At 41.0% G+C, this 23,042-nt stretch overlaps 1 protein-coding gene across 10 annotated transcripts in view; it reads right to left on the bottom strand.

Moving 5' to 3' along the window:
* Nucleotides 1-23,042, bottom strand: part of FNDC3B (fibronectin type III domain containing 3B) — a 338,529-nt gene that overhangs the window by 49,122 nt on the left and 266,365 nt on the right. For all 10 annotated transcript variants that reach the window (XM_084990280.1, XM_021069801.2, XM_084990279.1 and 7 more), the window contains 8 exons: nucleotides 15,012-15,136; nucleotides 13,621-13,795; nucleotides 11,525-11,611; nucleotides 10,069-10,207; nucleotides 8,129-8,200; nucleotides 5,579-5,697; nucleotides 3,403-3,508; nucleotides 2,328-2,500 (listed from right to left, as the gene is read on the bottom strand). In XM_084990280.1, coding sequence (XP_084846406.1) covers nucleotides 2,328-2,500; nucleotides 3,403-3,508; nucleotides 5,579-5,697; nucleotides 8,129-8,200; nucleotides 10,069-10,207; nucleotides 11,525-11,611; nucleotides 13,621-13,795; nucleotides 15,012-15,136 — 996 coding nt within the window. The remainder of the gene's footprint in view (nucleotides 1-2,327; nucleotides 2,501-3,402; nucleotides 3,509-5,578; nucleotides 5,698-8,128; nucleotides 8,201-10,068; nucleotides 10,208-11,524; nucleotides 11,612-13,620; nucleotides 13,796-15,011; nucleotides 15,137-23,042) is intronic.

Below are 23,042 nucleotides of genomic sequence, written 5' to 3'. Positions count from 1 at the left end.
CTGCACATACACACACACATATATGTACACACCTACATACAGTTTTAATGCAAAAGAATTAGAAAGTTGGTTTACTAAACATTTTTACCATGACATAAGAAACAAAAAATACTGACTTTCATTATACCACAACATTCTGCTTTAACTTCTCAGAGGGCTTCAGAGAAAACGAAGTCAGATGCACACTGCAGTTTAATTTTTAATGCATAAAAACCTATGTGGAATTGCTGGTTATCAAGTTTTGGGTTTTCCTTCTAGTTACTGGTATTTTCCATTCTGAAAACCAATGATCCTGTTAATGTTTTCTCAGTGAGCCCCACCATAGCTGCTATTTGAAGTTTTCTGCCCCATCTTCCCTTTTTATCACCCTTCATGGACCACACTGTACAGCCAACCATCACCATTGATCTAAAACATGTCAAGGAAGCCAAAAATGCCATGTTAGTAGTGGAATATATGACACTTCACAGAGTAATTTTCAGGCTAATGAAGTAAGTGACTATATTTTTCAAAATGGGGAAAAAAGACTTAAAAAAAAACCTCTCACATTTTCTAATATAATATAATGTGCAAATATACTGGGCATGGGGGAGAGGCTCTCTGAAATAGACCACAGAAGGTGACTACACATCAAATATATGGTTAACTTCTAATATAACAAGATTTTAAAATAAGGCTGAAAGTCTCTTTATATGATCAATTAGTGAAAAGAGAGAGAAAGTATAACTCAGGTTAGTCCAGCTGCATATTTATCATGGCAGAAATCTTCTGAAGTGGTGATGGGGAAAAGCACCAGAACAACAGTAAAACTGGGTTTCTAAAACATTGGTGATCATCACCATCCACCCTCTTTTTATTAGAAAAGTTTGGGTGCACAGGCTTTCTTATCTTCTCACCAGTACATTTTTATTGTTTCCAGTTTTAGGGTGTTTTTTTTTTTTTTTTTTTTTTTTTAATTTAAATACCTGCATCTGAAATTCTTTCCTAATGGAGAATTAGAAGAAATCCAGCTCTTATTAAAGGTTGGAGATCCTACTTCAGACCAAATGCTTTCACAGTCAGCCTTGACTAACATGAAATGCACTACAGACAAACACACTTCACTTCTGGCTCACCGAGAATTGGGAAGGTTATTGTCAACTTCCTGCCACTGTCAATCGGGCTTTCTTACTTGTAAAAATCTCATTGACTCATTACATGTATTTATCTGCATGGAATGTATCCTCACACATCACTGGCACTTTGTGGGGCTGTAGCAGCAGTCTGCTCTAACTACATCCTTCTACAGTCTTTTATGTTTCTGCCCATCTCCGACACACCAAAAAGCCCTACCAAAAAGACTTTTCTGGGTCATTTCATTCTCATTATGAACCTCCCCCAAATCCCCATCACTCTGCAATTAAAAAGGCAAAAAACACTTTTGTGGATATTGTCTTTGTTTTATTTCAAGACAAAGAAATACTCTTCCAATCTCTGACAGCCCACCTTGAAGACTACAAATGGAGTAATGGAAAGGACCACTTGAAATAAAACAAAGACAAATAAGCCTCCCTAGCTCTACCCCATCCACTTTTAAAAACTGACCTAAGACATTGCTGGGTGATTCAGATAATACGGTAAAGCTACTATCTAAAGGGTGACGTTCTTACTAACTTTGAACTCTTTTTTTTTTTTTTTTTTTTTTGTCTCTTTAGGGCCACACTCATGCTATACGGAGATTCCCAGGCCAGGGGTCGAATTGGAGCTACAGCTGCCAGCCAACACCACAGCCATAGCCCATCTGCAATCTACATCACAGCTCATGGCAATGCTGGATCCTTAACCCACTGAGCGAGGCCAGGGATCGAACCCACGTCCTTAATGGATCCTAGTCAGGTTCATTAACTGCTGAGCCACGACAGGAACTCCTAAACTCTCTCTTAGTAGAAAGATATGAGGATAAGAGAAATAAAATTTTTAATGCTGGGTCTATAGGAAATCAAAATAATGTATCTTCAGAAATGAGATTTGACATACACCTCTTCTTTTTATTATGGCTGCACCCATAGCATATGAAAGTTCCTGGGCCAAGGATTGAATCGGAGCCACAGCTATGACCTATGCTGCAGCTGTGGCCACATGCTGGATCCTTTAACCCACTGTGCCTCTGTAGTGACCCACGCTGGAGCAGTCAGGTTCTTAACCCACTGCACCACAGTGGGAACTCCTACATATACTTCTTTAATGGATGTCAAGGTTGGACAGATAGTGCTAAGGAATTTGAGGACCGTAGTAATGGAAGAGGTAGGACCTTACGTTTTTGTCCTGGTGGATAAGCTCATACTCACCCCTCCGTCATTCAGAGCCCTCACTCGAAAGCGGTACACAGTTCCAGGAAGCAGGCTGCCAACTGTGCACTGGAGCTCAGGCCCATGGTACACCTCTGAAGCCACATCCTCGGGTTCTGTCATCTCTACACTGTACTCTGACACCTCACAGCCACTTTCAGAGGCAGGAACATCTGGAAATGGAGGATGCATTTCAGCTTAGAACATGTTTGTTTCCAATTGATCCTATCCCACCTAATTTTTCACAGGGTTTGCAAAGTATCATGTAGGTGGCCTGTCCTCAATATTTACAAAAGAACCCCCACTCCAAAAAAGAGAAGAGATACAGAAGAAAGTTTCTCAATGATGTTAGCCATACTTTCCAAAGCAAGTATGTTTAATTACACTGACAAAGTATTTCCCAAACCATAGAAATTTTAGGCCTATTTCTTTACATTCTATCTAACACAAGGAAACGGCAAGAAATAGACGGGAGAAAAATCTCTTTAACTTGAAACCAAAGGACATGTTAAATCAAGTTAGAGGACCCCAAACTGGCACAATATTTTGTTATATTTCAGACGTAAGTGGTGGGGAAGAATACTCTGACAGCATTGTTCTGTAGGTTTATATTTGCAATTTTACATGCTGTAAATTGCTGATGTGACAAGAAATGTAGTACAGCTTGAGTTAATACTGCAAAACACCAGGACTCATATGTGACAAAGCAGCAAAGACAAGGAGGAGTCAGATGTTACCTTGTGAACTATTTCTTGGCTTAATCTCTTAATTGAGCACAACTTTTATGCATAAAGTTTTTATTTTATGAATAAAGTTGAAAAATTCCTGAAAAGACTGGCTGCTCTGAAACATTTCCTAGAAAGATATGTGTGGCAGCATCAGGAACAGGAGGATGAGTGACAGCTCAGGGGAGAATACAAACCCAAGCCCACGTACGTTAAAAAGAATATGGACATTTTCAACAGAAACAGATATGGTTTTCAGAAGGAAGATCTAGAACTTAATTACAAAGCATTACGTTTTAAACTCAATCTCCAATTGTCCCAATCGGCAATGTGAAGATTTGTTCACTCACCCCACTCTAAGTGGACTTCTTTGTGCTTTGGTCTACCCAATACCCTCGGTGGTCGACACTGACCTGGTGCAATGCTTAGTGTGCGAACAGGGAGACTTTCAGAACACTGCAGGAGAAATACCGGAGAGAATCATACCTTAATTACTCTGAATTGATTAGAGCTCTAGATGCCAAGCAAATTCCATCCCATAACTGCAAAAGCTACACTTTTTATGCAATAAGACCTTTGTCTCTGTGTGTGTGTTTGTGTATGTTTTAAGTGTGGACAACACTGCCTACGGCACTAGTAAAACTAGGGTTTTTTTTTTGGTCTTTTTAGGGCCGCACCTGCAGCATATGGAGGTTCCTAGGTAGGGGTCGAATCAGAGCTGTAGCTGCTGGCCACAGCCACATCAACGCTGGATTCGAGCCATGTCTGTGACCTACACCATAGCTCATGGCGATGCTGGATCCTTAACCCGCTGAGTGAAGCCAGGAATCCAACTGGCATCCTCATGGATACTAGTCAGAGTCGTTTCTGCTGAGCCATGACACAGGAACTCCAAAAACTAGTTATTTCTGATGTCAGACTTGTAGACTTGAGTGTTATGTATCCTAAGCACACAATTATCTCCGTTTAAACCAAAATTAGGGACCCTTCATGAGGACAGAAGAGAATACAAAACAACAGATGGATGAAGTTTTTAAATGGTGCCATAAATGGTCCCACCATCCACATACAGAGCAGGAAAGCAAATAAAGTCTCTATTAATAAACCGAGTCTGACAGTCACCAGCAGGTTCTGTGAACACTAAAATAAGCAAGACTTCTTTTTTGCAGGATCTTGTTGTGTAAAGCAGGTGGTATGGAAGGTGACCCCTTTTTGAGAGAGGAGAGAAGCCAGGTGGAGCTCTGCAGCTCAACCAAACTCATCAACCTTCCTGAGGAAGAAAAGTGCAGGGGAGATGCACTTACACATCCAAGGAGCACCTCTGCCCCTGGGCGGCCTCATGCAGCACCTCACACATGAGAGGTACTCGCTGATCACCTGCGGCTTTGATGTGGCTATACACCACCCTGGGAGGCACTGCATAAAAATCGTCTAACTGGACATTTTCCCCCCGAGGAGATGGTCTATACATACAGTCCAGACACTGCAGTACCACTATCCTTGGTGGGAAAGGAAAATAAACATAAGACGATGTCAGAGGTGGGCTGACTGGCAAAATGAGACACCCTAATGGCAGATGTTCTCTTGAAAAGTTAACCCAGCCGAAGGCTACAAGCCACCATTGCCCCCCCCCTCTTATTAATGGTTTTAAAACCATAATGCTAAATAGTCCTATGATGAAAATGTCTTTTACCACTCTGCCTCTTGCTTACTTTCTGAATGTTAAGTTGAAGACATCTGTATAATAAGTATCTCAGTTCAAGAGCACTTTATGTGTTTTTGTTATATTGTTTTGAGCCTATGAAAACACTGTGAGGTTGAAATCAAGGCTCCTGATGTGTTAAATGGTTGGTCTAAGGTCAAAGAAATTGTAGACAGCATTGGTGATCATTTCAATATTAAGTCACTATGTTGTAGACCTGAAACTAACATAATATTGTAAGTCAATTACGCTTCAATTTGGAAAAAAAAAAAAATTAGACAAATGGAGAACTTCTATTGCCTACAGATGTGTAGGTTGGGCACTGCACAATTGCAGGACATGTCATTTGGCTCAATCATGGATGTATATGGCTTTTACAATAATTTTCCAGCAGATGGCAGTAAAGAATCTCGAGGAAGGTGTGCCTCACATTCTCACAAAACTGCCAGATGTGGTAACAGCAGAGCTCTGCTGGAGGTCATATCTTTTTGCTCTAAATTTTATGCTTTTCTATCAGCGCAGTAGCCCAGGTTCACCCCCTTATTTATTAGCTAATGCGAATTTCAGTCCACCTCAATTTTCAAATGTTGTGTGATCACACCCAAGTCTGAGAAATAACTAAGTGATAAAGGTACTTGGAAAGCAGCACAATTCAGTTGAGAATCATTTGGGCCTATTTTTATATCATCTAAAGCACAATTCAAAAAACTCTAATGATGTGATACCATGGCTGGTTGCATTACCAAGATCAATTTTTAAATAGCAATTATAGACAGACTCTGAATCTGACCAGATATTTACTTTTATACCAAAACAAAACCAACCTGACTGTGTCCACCAGTGCTTATGCAGCATGCTCGGAGTTTGTACAAAGTGCCTGGTTTCAGGTGGGTGAAGGTGTACTCTGTAGCCGATCCACTGTACGCCACTTCCCACTGACTCGCTGCAAAATGAGATATGTGTTTGAGTTTGTGACTTTTGTCGAAATGTAATAGTATCAACCATTCTGGAGAAGAAAAAGCTCTAAGTGGTTTCCATTAAATAGCCACAGGGCTCTCTTTCCATTTCCTTTACAAAGTTAAATACTAAAATAACACAGAGTCATTTTTAATACTTTCTACTGCTGGCTAGACTACTTAATATCACCATGATTACATGTGCTGGCTGTGAGGTCTGGATGCTGGAAACCACATGAAATCTGCAGTTGGCCCCGTAACAGGAGACCAAGGACAGTTGGAGCAAGCTCTGAAGTGGTACTGGTGTGAGAAGCCCTGGGGCCACCTGGCTCCTCAGGCTGTTCAGTGCGAGGTTCCTGGTCAGAAAGAAGAGTCTCCCTACTCTTATGTGCCCAGAAGTCGCAGTGAGTGAAACCCTCCCTGTACAGACCTGGTCCTTAGTATAACGGTCTACTGTCTTCCTGCAGCCCCACTTAAAAGACGAAGAATTCCCATTGTGGCGCAGTGGTAATGAATCCTACTAGGAACCATGAGGTTGCAGGTCAATCCCTGGCCTCACTCAGTGGGTTAAGGATCCGATGTTGCTGTGAGCTGTGGTGTAGGTCGCAGACATGGCTCGGATCTGGCATTGCTGTGGCTGTAGCCGGCAGCTGTAGCTCTGATTAGACCCCTTGCCTGGAAACCTCCACGTGCCACAGGTGCGGCCCTGGAAAGATTCAGTGTGACCCAGGTTATCCGACCACTTCTTGGGATTAAAGAAAGCAGCAAGGCCCCTGGAGGGGCCTGGGTGAGGTTGATGCCACCTGGCAAAGAGCACTGGGGTCGCTTCAACCAACTGCCTGCCTACCCCACAAACCTGCGATGTTTACTCCTCCTCTGTTTCACTTCCAGTGACACTGTGTTTCCAGTAGACTACTTTACGAAGCTTTGCACTCCATGAAGCTGTTTTAGGGAATACTTCTGTGTTGTTCCACGACAGTTACTAGAGTAACTTCCACAAATGCCTTCAGCTGCTTATTACGTCAGAGTTACAATGAATTCACATGCACTAGGGCTGAATGACAATGGAAACCATTAAAGACAGTTATCCTGACATTACTGATTAAAGAACCTGTCCTGAAAAGGCAACTGGGAATTAGGATGACTGAGGAGATTCAACCAATCATTGATAACGCGTGCTGGCAGGCAAAGTATAGAATGGCATCTAGTTTTGATTTGTCATTAGTGGTCAAGAGAACCAAAAAAATTCAAAATACATTTAGATTTTCATAATGAGCCACTGCAGAGATATGACTTCTAGGTTAGGGTTTTAGCAGAGAACATGATTTTATGTTAAGAACAGCTGTGCCCATCTCAAAGCTTTCTCATGTTTTCAGCTCAAAACAGGGCCTGACTAACATGAAAAACAAAACACTCCAGATGGCTTTCATGGCACAGAATGAAAAGCAAGGCATACACCTGCATTGCTTGTTTGTAAAAGTTATTGCTAATTTTTTCTTTTTACCATATACATAATCTTTAAAAAAAATTTAACAGTTACAGATAATGCAATGTCATTTTTAAAGCTCTGATGATTAAGCCTTTTTCTGTCAAAGCGTAATAATTGTGTGTGTGTGTGCTTAGGTCCGTACCTGCAGCATATGGAAGTTCCCAGACTAGGAGTCGAATGTGAACTGCAGCTGCTGGCCTACACCACAGCAATAGCAACACTAGATCCTTAACCCACTGTGTGGGGCCAGGGATCAAACCCTCATCTTCGTGGATACTAGTCAGGTTCTTTACTGCTGAACCACAATGGGCATTCCAACTAATAAGTTTTATTAGAAAGAAGATCTAAGAATTTTTTTAAAGGCACTATAGAGAGTATTTGACCTCTAAACTCTACTTCAACTAATGTGACTGGTAACGAATAAATAGATTTGACTCAGAAATCACAACAAAAGTGAAAAGACATTTTCTGAACTTGTTATAAAATGTGGCACTTGTCACCAGGCCACAACAATACTCTATTTTCCCATCCATTGTACAGGAGAAATTTTTCGATTACCAAAATCATTCGCTGTCTCCAATTTATTCTTCCTGCTGATTGCTTCTGACACTTTCTCTGCTTATAAGAATTCCCAGAGAAAGCGTGCCAAGAGAGATGAAAAATACCTTTATCCTATTAATTAGGCTCTCTTGGCTTAAAGAAATGACATAGAAAATTTTAAAGACTTGATCAAAATGTACAGTTGAAGCAGACTCTGATCTCTGATGCTATGTTTGAAAGAAAAAGACTGTCAACATGTGATTTAAGGCTTTTTTATTATAGTAACTCTATGATTTAATGATTGCCTGCTATTATTATACAGATGTTCGTCATATGAGAAAATAGGGCTTGCCAACTGGATTTGAATAAAACAATTTCCAAAACTTTACCTTCAGAATTTCCATCAGTAATCTCCAGCAAGTACTTCAGTATTTCTGAGCCACCATTGTCCTTTGGAGGGTCTGGTGAAAGTAAGCAAATATCTTATTAAGTTATGAAAACATTTGATTTTTATTGATAAGTATTATTAGAACACATAGAATCATATAACATTATATTGTCTTAATTCTGGATTGAACCATAAAGTACAAAAATTAATGTATTATTTCACCCAACTCCTTTCTGAAAAGCAGAACAAACAAGAACAGCGCAAAACCTCATTAGTCAAAGTTTGTAGAGCTAGAAATGTCAGAGTTAGGTTATTTAGTGAAACATGAATAAAACTTAAAATATGATTTGATTTTTTCTAAGAGCTATGCTCACAGATTTGAGAATTCTTAAGCCTGCTCTTCAATATTTGATGGTTTTTATATAAGCTGAAATATTCATATATTAAATTTTTTTCCCTTTTTTATTTCACTTATATCACCTGTGACTAGATTCTTTTGAGAGATGAGAGGGAAGGAATTAGAGGTGCAAAACTTATTCACAAAATAAATAAAACATCAGGACATAGTAAATCTGTTCCATTACAGTTTGCTACTAAGCAGACATATATCTCTAGTGAATCTGATATAAAACCTGAGCAGTGGAGCAATGAGAACCTGTGCCAAAGAGGTGGTCTGAGGAAGAGGTTCTGGCTTTACTACAAGAGCCCTGAGCACTCTGGGTATCTGTCTACTACTAACTCTGTGCCTGTAAGAGTTTCCTTTTCTGAGCATAAAAATACTGGCATTATAATTCTGTAAACTATACAGAATTTACTTCTATCATCAGTTGGACATCTCTATTTTAGACATACCCTCTGGTTACTCCTGAAGATTTAGAAACCTTAATTCCCATCTCCTTTTACTTGGAAGTTCCATTAGTGTATGCAAACTTCAGTAACAGATATTTACAGCAATAATTTAAAAAAGTTAAATATTCCAACTATGGCTACTAAAAGTAAATATTCAGTGTTGACAGAACTTTCCAGGATTTTCTAAGGAAAAAAGCTTTTGATTTGGCCAAAAGCACATCTAGATTTTTATAGTTTCTCTTAATCACATCCATCTTCCAGGGACTAATTCTACCTCAAAATCTTTGGGTAACTGAAGCAGTTATATGTCTCAGGGGTTAGTCTCCAATAGTGATTTAATAATGTTTTAAATTCCCTTTATATTACTTGATTTCCAGGTAAAATCTTATTTTAGATTTCTACTTTCTTTTCCCTTTTTTTCTGGTTATGTAGTTAATATTACTATATGACTCACACATGTCATAATAGTTTCACAGACAACTGCAAATATTTATCAACATTCTGATGGCAGTCATTTCACTGAAGTAATTCACACAGCAAGTGAGCCACAATATCCTTCTACCAGATACCCACATATACCACATGATGAACTTCAATGTGAAAAATTCCTGAAGTTTATGACTCTTGATAAGATGACAACAACAGCAAAAACTAAAGTTTTCCTAATTCATAGTAACTTAAAAATTCTGTATGTCACAATTTAATTCAGAGGACATACCTAAATTTTGACATTTATTTTCAATATTAACTTTATAAATCAGTTTTTATATGAAATATTGCTACTTTTTGAGGGCAAGCCATTGGAGAATGAAAGACATATTCAGAAATTACCACATTCAAATCAGTAATACATTCCAAATTTAGGAGGAAAAAATATAATCAGAAAAATCATAAAGTTAATGAAAAGCTCTTAAAATGGTCAATTTTACCAGTTTGTGGAATTCTTAGGATGTTTCTCATATAGCTATTCCAAATGTATAGAACTCCCTTAAGTAATATGGTTTGCTGTTTATTGGTCTGTCACTATGGAAATTAGTAAGTTTTTAAAAAATCTGTCAAAAAAGCGTCAGTATGAGCACCAACAAAACATACCCCATTTGACACTAAAGCCATGAGATGTAACTGGTCCTTTAATGAGGGGTCTTGTAGGAGGTCCAGGCCTGTCAGGACTCGTTGTACATACCAAAACTTCACTTGGGCAGCTTTTCCCTTCCATATTAGAAGCAGTCAGCTACAACACAACCAAGGAAACAATATACTTTAGATACCAGGTATTAAACCAGTGGTATTAAACTTTCCACATGGAAGATCAGGGTATCCATAAACTCACACAGACAGACATTCTCTCTCAATCTCAAACCACTAATTTATAAGTGTTTCTTTAATGGGGTACTTATTTTCTATATAGTTTTGCTATTAACAACTAAAAACAAAATAAGGTAGGTATTAGCTAAAGACATTTTTTACCCTTTCAAGAGGACAAAACAAAACCAGTATGTCACCACCTGGTTCATAGTGTTTTGTGGAAGGGAAATATGGGGGAAAAGGCAGACAAAAATAACCTCGCTTATTTAAGCATAGGGCAACGCCACCTTGTGGACAAATGCTAGCAATGTATCTATGTTCTCATAGCCAGTATCAAATAACAAGGGTTTTCTAAAATATCCAAAAACTATCATTTTCCTCTAATAGTCACACATTCCACTCGATAATATAACAATTATTTATTGAGTGACTATTGCATATCAAATAACACCATTTGGCACAAAAGTTAAGAGAAGGAATGGTGGAATCAGAAGACAACCACATCTCTTCAAAATGCAGTGTTGCACTAGAAAATACAGTGCTGCGCTAGGATCACTAAACACTACAGCAGCACAGAAGGCAGCCTGCTGTTTCCTCTCTCTTAAAGATTGCAAAATTGTCTTGGGCAACAACACAAAGTCCCATGGTGACATTAATGGTGACTGTTGATGACAAAAGCAGAGCCCGAGGGGGGAGGAGGTGGGTAACAGCAAAGAAAAAGAGAAACAGGTGAGAAAAGAAAATGGGCATAAGAGCAAAGGAAAATGAAGAATAAAAGGGAAGTCTGATTAAAGTGAGAAATTCTGGAGAGAAAGGTATGAAGTGCAGGTGAGAGAGGTGTGCTGGGCACCTGGTTTGGGTCTTCATCCATGTTGTAGTGCACATTACAGCTGCACTTTGTTACAGCTTTTCTTTCTCAAAAGTGGATTTTAAAATTAAAGTATGGGAGTTCCCTGGTGGCACAGTGTGTTAAGGATCGGCATTGGTGTAGCTGTGGCGCAAGCTGCAACTGTGGTGCATGTTCGATCCCTGACCCAGACTTCCACATGTCTTGGGGTGAGGCCAATAAATAAATAAAACAGAATAAAAGTGTGATGTGTATTTTACACATATTATTATAAAAGTGTAAAGTGTAGCAAACTTGAGAAATTTTTAACTTGTAGAGTCGATTTAAAATGGCATGGGGTGAAACGTAAAACAGCTTCATTTTTAAGCAGTGCAGGTAACAAAATGACTGACTCACCCTGAATTTATACTGTGTGCTTCTTTTGAGATTTTTCACAGTACAGGTTAAGTCCTCTCCAGTGTATTTTGGGTGGAAAAGGTTATCCTGAAAAGGCAAAGCCAGAAAGAAACATCAGTACCATAAAGTCCAGGCCTTAAATACTTTGTATGTATAATTTTTATATTGCCTCCTTCTATCATCACCAGTGGGCCAGAAGTCTGATTCTTTAAAAGTGAAAATGTAACTCTATCACATTATAATTTATTCTGGATCTGGGCAACTTTATTGTGAGACTAACACTAATTTGAATGAGAACAATGCTCTCTCTTTGAGAGAATGTCAGTTTGCTTTGGAATAGGTACCACCATATGCTTTTCTCACAGAGTAAACTTTTTCTGGTTACTCAATAAGCATTTTAAACAAAGAATTTAACCACTAGATTGATGAAGCAGTATATACTTAAAAAATTATTTAACAATGTTGTCATGAAGGTCTTCCTGCACTGAGGTCCTCACTGTTGAGCTCCAACATGCTATGCAGGAGTTTCTGTCGTGGTTTGGTGAAAACAAATCTGACTAGTATTTGTGAGGAGGGTTCGATCCCTGGCCTGCTCAGTGGGTTAAGGATCTGGTGTTGCTGTGAGCTGTGGTGTAGGTCGCAGATGTGGCTCGGATCTGGCGTTGCTGTGGCTGTGGCGTAGGCCAGCAGCCACAGCTCGGATTAGACCCCTAACCTGGGAACCTCCATATGCCGTGGGTGCAGCCCTAAAAAGACAAAAAAAAAAAAAAAAAAAATCTGAAGATTTCCAAGGTGTGGGGAAAACATATAAAGCAAGTGATAGAAGCTTAAAAAAAAAATGTTATGTAATAAACCATGGCTGGGCTTTCTGACACAGTGTCCCCTTTCCGGCCAAGGGCAAAACGACAGCTTGGATGGAGAAAACATAAGCCTTCAAAGGGATAAATATCCTACCAAAGCTGAATGTACAGAATTCATTCAACAATACCCTCAATCACGCCTGCATTCTCCGCCTATTTATCCATCCAACCTTGGAGCCCCTTCTATGCATCAGGCTCTCTTCCATGCTCTGGGGGTTTAGCACTGCCCCAAAACAGACAAAGCCCTGTCCATCAGAAACTTACATGACAGGTGGAGAAAGCAATTTAAAAAAAATCCTACCATATAAATACGAAGCATGTCATGTGGAATTAAGTGATACAGATGAAAAATAAAGCTGGGGAAGAGGACAGAGGGGTGAAAAGCTAGGAAGGTGCTGCCTCTTATAGCTCTGCAGGTTCAGTAAGGTGGCCACACACAGCTATTCCTATTTAAATTCAGTAAAATTAAAAATTATGTTCCTAAATTTGGGGCCCAGAGGCACATTTCAAGTGCTCAATAACCATGCGTGGTTAGGCATGCTATCTTATTGGACAGCACAAATTACAGAGCATTTCCATCATCACAATAAGTGCTTTCGGACAGTGCTGTTTTATAGGGTGGTCAGGGAAGGGCTCTCCAAAGAAGTGACAGGTGAGATGAGACCCGAAGGAAATGAGGGAAGTGACTCAGAGATGTCTCAAGAGACCTGCTGGCCAGAGGGCACAGGAGCTGCAAAGGCCCTGCAGAGGTACAGAGCTGGCATGTTAGGTGAAACCTCAGTGGCAGGGGCAATAAAGGCCCCAAATACCGAGGACCTGGAAGGTACTGTAAAGAGCATTGGCTTTTCCTCTGGAAGAAAGGGGAACACACTGAGACAGGATGGGTTCTGAGCAGAGCAGTTACCTGATTATATTTGGACTTAAGAGATGCACTGTAGTAAGGACAGAAGTAGGGAAAATATTTAAGAGGCCATTCCAATAACCCAGGGGCAAAATGCTGGTGACTCAAAAAGGACAGTAGTTGTGGAGATGTTGAGAAATGGTCAGATTTCTGGCTTCCCCAACTGAACGGTCAGGATGCCATTTAATGAGATGGGGAGGACTGTGGGAAAGACAGGTTTCTGCTGGTGGTTGCAATGGTGGAAATTAAGAGTTTAATTTGGCAGTGCACCTTGCAGTTATGGTATGACTGACTTTGTGGAACACACACAAGGGTGTAAAATGTGCAAGACTTACATTTTCATCCTCCTGGATTTCCAAGGTGTAGGTGACAACTTCCTCAGGTGAACAGCCTTCTGGTTTATTCCACTGCAACGTGACCCAGGTGACTCCAGCTCGAACAAGTCTTGGTGCAGAGGGCATCTGAGGAATGTTTCCTAACGTGTAGCACACCACCTCTTGGCTGTACCCACTGCAGAAGAATAGATCGGTTTAGGAGAATGGGAGGGGTTTTGGCACTTCCAAAGAGCAGGGATAAGCCTACCACTGCTTGACCTGCTTGGGATGGAAAGTCTGAGGCCTGACAAGCTCAGCAAGCAAAGGCAGGCAAGGATCCTCAGTGGGACATCCCCAACAATAACTTCAATTTGCCCAGTTCCTGCCTTTTAGTCTGCTACTGAAAAGCATACCATGTTACAGGACAACATATTTTAAAAATTTATCTCCCCCCACCCCCTACCCCAAACACCCAGCAGAAAGTACAGCATGGTGTGACGCTGGCAAGCTATGAGCCACGGCTACCAAGGAGCTTTGAAATTAATGTGAGCACAAATAACTACCTTCTGATAAAATAAATGTTCTACAAATACATATGGTGCTATTTTTTCAAAAGTTTGTGGATGCGTCTAATTCATTTATAAATGCTTGAACTTCATCATTATGACTTTTCAGCCAGTAGACTCTAAAAATACAATGGCTATCATGGTAGGGAAGGAGGGCTGAAAACCTTGTGATGTTAAGAAGTTCTTTAGGCTGGAGAAAAAGCTTGGGACCAATGATGTACTGAACCTTTAAGAAGATTTTCAATAAGTAGGGATGAAAGGAAAAGTTTTTCTCTTAATCAAGAGTTACCCAGGAAGTGCAATTGAAATATGGTCTTTTCAAAGCATCTTTAATCCATTGATGCTTCACCATAAACCTGTTCTTGCCTTTTCTCTAGCAGCCTGGAGGCAAGTCATGTGTCCTACACAGTCCAGATTTTCTCCAGCCCTCTGAGTATCTGACCAGGCTTGATAACAATGGATGGCTCAGAACTCTTTCTTTGTATCAGGAAACACTCACTCATAATTGAAAAAGGCAAGTGAATGAGTAGCTTCCTAAAGTGGTGAAAGAAAAAGGCATGTGATCTGAAAAAAAAGAATCCCCAGAGGATTCCTTTCAAAATCTGTAGTTGCGTTCCTCTTGATTCTGAGACCCCTAGTGGGCCTTCGCATTACAGCCTGCAAGACAGCAAGGAGGCCACACAGTGGCACTTATCACCTCAGGAGGGGCTGGGAGCCTCTCCTTGGGACTCCCTTTCTGAAAATCTCCAACTGCTTCAGTGTGGAGACAGCAGGCTGCAATGTGAGAGGAAGACTCAGAAACACCACACAGATGCTTAAAGGCTTGAGGACAAGGAAACACCATACCTGGTGCCAATGTCATTCCGAGCAGCCAGCCTGAACGTGTACCCCATTGCTGGACACAGCTTTGTCAACTTGCAGTGCTTTTGGCTCCCAAAGAAGCACTGTCTGAAACCACTGTTTCTTTTTCCCTAAAAGAAAACAATGAAACAATACACATAAATAAAAGAATGCAAATTTTTTTAAAAAATTAAGGAGCATTTTGAATAACTTTAATTTCTTTGTTTGGATACACAAGACCAAGAGAAGGAAAGTGCTTATACAACGAAGTGCCATCCTTAACACAAAGGCACTACAGAAGGTTCTGTACCTGAGTTGGTGATGCACGATACCTGTGGTATTTCTAAAGCAGTCTTTGGTCAACAAAACTAAAAAGGCTCTTTTAGGCACAAGGCAATGCTCAATTTCTCAGATTTTCTTCCTCACTTGGTCAAACTGCCCAATCTGACCCACAGAGTAAGTTTGTAGCCTCACAGGCTCTCTAGCTCTGGACCTGCACTGTGCTCTCCTCCTTCCCCACAGCCCAGCACCTCGGACTGGTCTATTCAGCTCCATGAGACACACAGAGTTCTCCCTGATCCCATCTTCTCTCTGGCCTGCAGCAGTCCCTGGACCCACACATGTACATTCTGGCTGGTGAGCTGCTTGCCTACTCATCCAGAAACACTGGGTACATGCCTTTGAGTTACCCTGTGCACATCTGGTCCCCTTGAAGCAGTGCTTTGGACAATCTGGGAGTTCATTCAAATATTGCAGAGTTGAACTAAATGTCTAACAAGCATTGAAACATCAGCTAAATTCATCTGTATGTATTACGGCCATTCTTAAGTTTCTTATGAGGCTGGAAATACATTTTTCATGGGTTCCAAGCCTTATATATTGCTTTGAATCCCTTGAACTAAAAAAGAAACACTCCAATGGGTTCTCTTAATAGATCTGAGTAAGGAAAAAAAACGAAACCAAAAAAAACCTACCCTGAGCCATGCTCAGAGCCACTCCTGAGAGAGACATATCAGCAATTTTCTAGAATACTTCATATCCATAATCCACAGCATTTTATCTATGTTCATATAAAAGAAAACCACATGCTAACACTGGATGAATCTTGGCATTCTAATCAGTCAGTGGGGCCTAGGACTTTGAGGAATATGTGTGAAGTTCTCAGTTTAAGAAACAAAGAAAGCACATTTTTCTCCTAAGCAAATTTAAGCATTTCCTTCCTTTAAGAAGGCCTCCAGGAGTTCCTGTTGTGGCTCAGTGGTTAACGAATCTGACTAGGAACCATAAGGTTGCAGGTTCCATCCCTGGCCTTGCTCAGTGGGTTAAGGATCCGGGGTTGCTGCGAGCTGTGGTGTAGGTTGCAGATTCGGCTTGGATCCTGCATTGCTGTGGCGTAGGCCGGTGGCTACAGCTCTGATTAGACCCCTAGCCTGGGAACCTCCATATGCCACGGCAACAGCCCTAGAAAAGGCAGAAAAAAAACCAAAAACCAAAAAAGAAGGCCTCCAAATGTTTACTACAAAACAAACAAAAAACCAACAAAAACAAAAACATGTGAAGTTTAATTAAAAATAAACCTACAACTAGATTTGAGGTATCACTGAGCTGAACAGATTAAAACCAACCATGCCACATTTCATCCTCAAAAACTCTTCCCGGAGTTCCCGTCATGGCGCAGCAGAAACTAGGAGCCACTGAGGTTGTGGGTTCGATCCTTGGCTTTGCTCAGCCGGTTAAGTATCTGGCGTTGCCGTGAGCTGTGGTGTAGGCCAGCAGTTGTAGCTCTGATTTGACTCCAAGCCAGGGAACTTTCATATGCCATGGGTACAGCCCTAAAAAGCAAAAAAAAAAAAAAAAAAAAAAACCAAATAAAAAAAAAACTCTCCCCAACTCTCCCCTTCGAAGCAAGGTGGTGTCCTTTCTAAGGAAGGGAGTGGAAATCCTAACAATCTTCAAGATCCAAAATTCATTTTATCAAGGGTTCAAAGTACACTCTGGTGTAAGGATGGAAAATGGGGGGAAATGGGGGAAGTAAAGCATAATGTTTCTCAGCTGCTACTTGAGCAAAAAAAGTCACTCTGTGGCTGGCAAATCATGCCCTTATGCTTACTTTAACCTTGAGTGTTAAGGCTGCTGCAGACAATTTATTCACAGAAAAACCGTCTATACATATATTTGCATAATTACATCCAGTGTCTGATTACACTCTAAGCGCTGCATGCCCTGGTATGTTCTGTATCCATTTCAGGCAGCAGTGTGATCTACCTTCTTTCCTCCTCTATTTCTGAGCTCAGAGTAAACAGTGCAAGAAAGGCACATCCTGCCGCCACGGAAGCCTCATCCCTTCCAAGCCCGATGCTGGCTCCCCTTCAATGCCTCATTTTTCCTATTTCTTTGTTTGGTCTCCTTTGCCCATTTCTGGTGCTTAGAACTACAGCCAGTAAATAAAAGTCAGTATGTGCCTTACTAGGTTGATTTGCTTTAATATGGTGAAAACCAGACTGTGGTTTAAATGAGAAAAAAAGAGTGGGGAGGCATCAATGATGGGAACTAGTGAGCACTGGGGCTCACTCAAGAACTGGGAGAGAGGCATGCGGTGACCTTCAAGACATTTTCCCATATTGCTAACTTTTTAAAAAAAAATTTCTACTTCAGTATCACGAACAGTTGCTAAACAACTCCAACTTGTTTAGATAAATCATGCCAAATTTTCCATCTTAATACCTTCCAAGGCATACTGCTATGTGCACAGACCTCAAGAACCCAGAGAAAGACCCAGAGGTTGTTAGAATTTGAGAATCAAGTTTTGTTTTGTTTTGTTTTTTGGGGGAGGGGGAGGGTGGTCTTTCTAGGGCCACACCCGGGGCATATGGAAGTTCCCAGGCTAGGGGCTGAATCAGAGCTGCAGCTGCCAGCCACAGCAACGACAGATCCCAGCTGCATCTGTGTCCTACATCACAGTTCACAGCAACAGCAGATCCTTAACCCACCAAGCAAGGCCAGGGATCAAACCCAGATCCTCATGGACACTATGTCAGTTTCTTAATCCACTGAGCCACAATGGGAACTCCGAGAGTCAAGTTTCAGAAACAGTCTATCTGTAGAATCTGAAGGGGTAAGGGTACACATTTTTCACAGAATTAAAAAAGTAAAGCTTGTTGGTGTTTAGAAGTCACTGAATATAAAACAAAAAAAGGAGAAGGTAGGTTAGCAAAACATTTCAGATACAAGAAGCTTTTATTTTATTTGCTTTTTTTTTTTTAAGGGCTGCACTCACTGCATATGGAGTTTCCCAGGCTAGGGGTCCAATTGGAGCTGCAGCTGCTGGCCTACAGTCACAGCAATGCTGGATCCAAGCCCCATCTGCGTGACCTACACCACAGCTCAGAGCAACACCAGATCTTTAACCCACAGAGTGAGGCCAGGGATCGAACACGCAATCTCATGGTTTCTTGTTGGATTCCTTTCCGCTGTGCCATGATAGGAACTCTGAGAAGCTTTTAAATAATAGAAGATATTCATGTATAACGTAACAGTTTAATATAAAAGTGATATCCAGGAAGAAAAACTAATATTCACAGAAGTCACTGCAGTGCAGAAATAATCTACTGCTGAGAGGTTAGTAAGTGAAGATGGAGAGTGCTGTCGGCTCCAGTGTGGGATGGTTCCCCAGCCACCTGGGTTCTTCCGAGACAGACCACTCCACGCCCTCAGATGGCTTTAGGCTTAAGCATTAGAGTAAATACATGGTCAAAGGTACAGGCCATGTGAAGAATCTCCTTGTAAACCAAGTGGGATCCCAGACTGCAAACAGCATTTATAAATAAAATATTACCCAGCTCTTCTTGTTGATAGAAATGGATGGGTTTTATCATTATTTTTTTTAAAGATAATGCTTTAGAAGATTAAAAGATGCAGAGAAACTGACAGGAGTGATAATGTGACTGTTTATCAGAAATTAAATATGCCCAAGTCACTACTCTCAGTGAAGTTTTATGAATGGTAAATCACAGCTCCCATATTTGACAGGTTGCATGGCTCCAAATGATTCTGAGATAATCTATGTCATGTTCTTTTTTCTAATAAAATCTAAAGTACACAGGATTACTGAGGCATACTAGCTTTACTTGGAAAGGCAACTTATTTTTGAATAATTTAAAGTTTGTGTCATGCAAAGTTTTCTACTAAACACAGTCCTGATGGGAATAGGTAATCACTTGACACTCTGCAGGCCTGTTGTCATCAGTACTTGGGTCAAACACAGGCAGCAGTGTCCCCTGTGCCTCAGGCCTTGTCCTGGCCAGCTACTGCTGTGAGGCCACTTGGGGTTCATCTCCTACAAGAGCTAGGAGAGGCTGGTCTATAAGGGAAGATCTAAGGTTTGGATGCCTGATAGCACTTGGAATCCACACCTTGGGGGATCAGGGATGTGCAGGATGGGAGAAATTGGGATCAGAACCTTCCTGAGTTGAGCACTAGAGCTCCTGTTCTCCTGGGGAAGAAAAGGAAACTTCACCCTAATTAAAGAAAGAGGGGATGGAGGCTAGAAGCCCAAACCCTTCATTATCCTGGAACAGACCTAGCCACTGGGCTCTGACCTCATGGGATATGAAGCCATATAACACCCCAGCATGTTCTGGACTAACTTTCTACTGTCAGTGACCAAAGCTAAAAAGGGCAGATTTTCAGGGTTCTCTGGCTTGTTTCCCTTTCATAATCTTGGGCATGTCCAAATGCTTTTTCTGCCACATGCACTGAGTTCATTCAAGGACAAGGTTAATTTTATTAGAAATGTGAAGAAATCTTGGAGTACAAACCAACCATGTGCTAACAGACCTCAAGGTGCTCACTCTGGGATGGAGTGAGGCATTACAAGCCTGCATTGCTTCCTTTTGCAGCTGTGTTCCTTTTTTCGCATAAATGAATTCAGTTCTTGCAGATCTGCCATCATCCTACACCTAGATCTAGTCTGAGAGCACCCAGTCAACACCCTGGGCCTTACGACAAATGGAAGTGTTTTCTGCTCGGGCCCCAGGGTGTTTGTCCTCTTCTTCTGGTGAAAATTGCTCCCCAGAAAAGCACTCCATTTGCTAGCAGCTGAATTTGAATTATACACATGGCAGATATCAGATTAGTACTTCCCTCATCCTGAGCTCACTGCTTTGCTTCTATCAGCTCTCTTACCATTGAACAGAAATACACTGCCTGTTATCTACATCCTAGACCCCTCTAGACTGGCTCCATCTCCATTCCCTCCAGCCTGTCTTAGGCAGCCCGGTCCCCAATGCCACCGCAATTCTACTGACCACAGAGTTCACTGGACCTAGTCTGTTAGTCTCATTTACCTGATCCTTGGTGAACAAGTGCCTCTTTTCGGTTCTAGATTCACACAATAAAGGGAGGCACCACCTTCAGGGGAAAGTCCCAGAATACTAAACACTCCACTGGCATCTGCCCCTGCTCCATTCTCATCCCTACTCCCTTTCTAGAAGAGTCACACATTTGATGACAAGTCCTAATAATACTCAGAGTCCAGATATTCTTCTAGGTCCCACAAGGTTCCTGCTACATTCTCAAGAATGCCAGCTTTTTGCCAGACTATGAAGGCGCCCAGTCTTAGGAGGCAGGGGCGAGAGAAGGCAGCGTGGGGGAGTGTGTGAAATGTAACTCATGGGGCTACACAGCAGACAGTGACTCACCCTTGGAAACATTTTTCAAGATGTGTTAATATAAACTTCAGGGACAAAGATATTCCTCCCCCCCACCCCAAGGGAATGCCTATCAAACATTATTTCACTCTTTTAAATGAAATTTGGGGGTAAAATAGAAATAAAAGGTTTAAAATATTTTAAGGAATATAGTCTCTATTTTCTCATTTTATCTTCTGCCCTTTTATAACCTACTTGAATCTTTCTACTCTAGTTAAAAAATATAAATTAAAAAATATAAATAAGATCATAAATAATATGTTAATTATCCCTTCAAAAACAGGGGAGGGAATACTTCGCTGACCTGCAAGTCACCCAGAAGAGGACACATGAAGGGTGACAACAGAGACAGAGACATTAATTGGCAGGAATGCTGTTTTTCTCATGGGTTCCCTCTCCTTACCATTACAGGAGCAGGCAGTGAGCTCTTCCATCTGATGGTGTCATGTTTGAGCACCACTGAGTCAGGGCTCACAGGCTAGCAGAGCTGAGCTGGCATGAGGTCTGAGGTCTGTCATAGCACCACATCTCTGGCTGCACATCTGCCTTCCTTCCCCTCTTCCCAGAACACTCAGAGGAGAGCAGGGGTAGGAAAAGAGTTAAGTTGTACTTTCAAAGTCCACGACCTTGGATCTAACAGTCTTAGAGCATAGGACCTAAAACACCATATGTGCTACGCAAAGATAAAGGTAAAAAGATGAATGGACTAAAAGAGTCAAGAGAGCCTATGTCACATGGTGACAATTTTAAACATGTCCAAACATTCTCTGATTCCCCATTCAGTGAGGAACAAAACCCTTTCCCTTAAACGTAGGTGGGTGAGTAACCCTCTGTATCTGAGAAGCTGTGTATGTGACTTTTAAGGCTAGGTCTGAAAAGGGGGGAACACTCACTTTTGCAATTCTGACTCCCCTGAGGCTGCCATGGTGTGAGAGAGCCTGAGACGAGGTCCCACCCAAGACAGTAGTGATGCTAGACTTGTGAGCAAGGTCCCTGCCAGAAGGTTCCAGCCCCTAGCCAATGACCCTCCCAGGTGAAGCTCCAGAACTTGTGGGACACAGACCAGTTAACCCCCCAGGGCCCTGTCCAAATTGCCAACCCAGAATCCATGAGGTAAGAAAGTGACTGCTTTAAGATATTAAGTTTTGAGGTAATTTGTTATGTGGTATTAGACTCATCTATTTTGATGTCCATATGTGTTTACAATATAAAGTTTTTTGGTAAACTTTTACAAATTCCTCCTGCACTATAAACAGCCAGGAGATAAGGGAGCAGAAGTATGCATGCTAGTATACAAAACCAGTGTTTAACTGGTTAGTTAACATAAACCAGTGTTTATGCCTGAGTAAAGCCTTCTACTTTCCACATGCTTTTCCCCTCAAAGCCGTCTAATAAAGTAAGGCCTCTCTAAATAGATTTTTTAATTATTCCTATAGAAGCTAAAAATGTAACAAGACTGCTGAGGATAAGGATCCACCAAAATTGCTAATCAATGGCAATGAAATTACTTCATCTTATGGAGTAACATTTTATACTGATTTAAGACTTTCTAAGAATGCTATCCCAAAAGTTATAGAGGATCGTGGGGAGTTTTTTTTGTTTGTTTGTCTTGTTTTTTTTTTTTTGCTTTTTAGGGCTGCACCTGTGCCATACAGAAGTTCCCAGGCTAGAGGTCAAATCAGAGCTACAGCTGTCGGCCACAGCCACACAGGATCCGAGCTGTGTCTGAGACCTGTGCCACAGCTCACCACAACATGGGATCCTTAACCCACTCAGTGAGGCCAGGGATCGAACTCACATTCTCATGGATACTAGTCGGGTTCATTAACCACTGAAACACAATGGGAACTCAGAGATTTTTAAATATAGTCAAGCAAAAGTCTTTTGGGCATGGTTTAGGTATGGCATGGCCTAAAGCCTCAGGAGTGAGCAAATTAAATAACCTTTCAAAGGACTTCCACAAGTAATCAGGTTTCTCCTCTCTTTGGTATCTGTTTATACACATAATGCAATAACGTTCCAGCAGAAAAGTCAATACGGATGGGTTTGCTTATTTGAAAACTGGTATCAAAGTATAAAAAGTATTTGATTTCTTTCATAAAATGAAACTAATTTTTAAAGTAAAATATGTTTATAAGTAGCTGCTAACTGAGAACAAACAAAGGTATTTTTTCAAGTCAGTTTTCCTTCTTGATTAACTTAGTATCTTCATAAAGCTGTCCTCAGTACTTGGGAAGATGAATCCTCAAAATGGGTTTGTTTCCTGTTGAGGAACTTAACATATCCATGGCCAATTCTATACATGTAACTCACACATACTACTGCTAAT

The sequence above is a fragment of the Sus scrofa genome, chromosome 13 (genome assembly GCF_054392235.1).
Source record: "Sus scrofa isolate SSC_HxYL_T2T_F1_AM1 chromosome 13, Sscrofa_HxYL_maternal_Yorkshire_Landrace_v2.0, whole genome shotgun sequence".
NCBI classification, from domain to species: domain Eukaryota; kingdom Metazoa; phylum Chordata; class Mammalia; order Artiodactyla; family Suidae; genus Sus; species Sus scrofa.
Note: the sequence above shows the minus strand (reverse complement) of the source record. Positions and strands in the feature narration are given on the sequence as shown.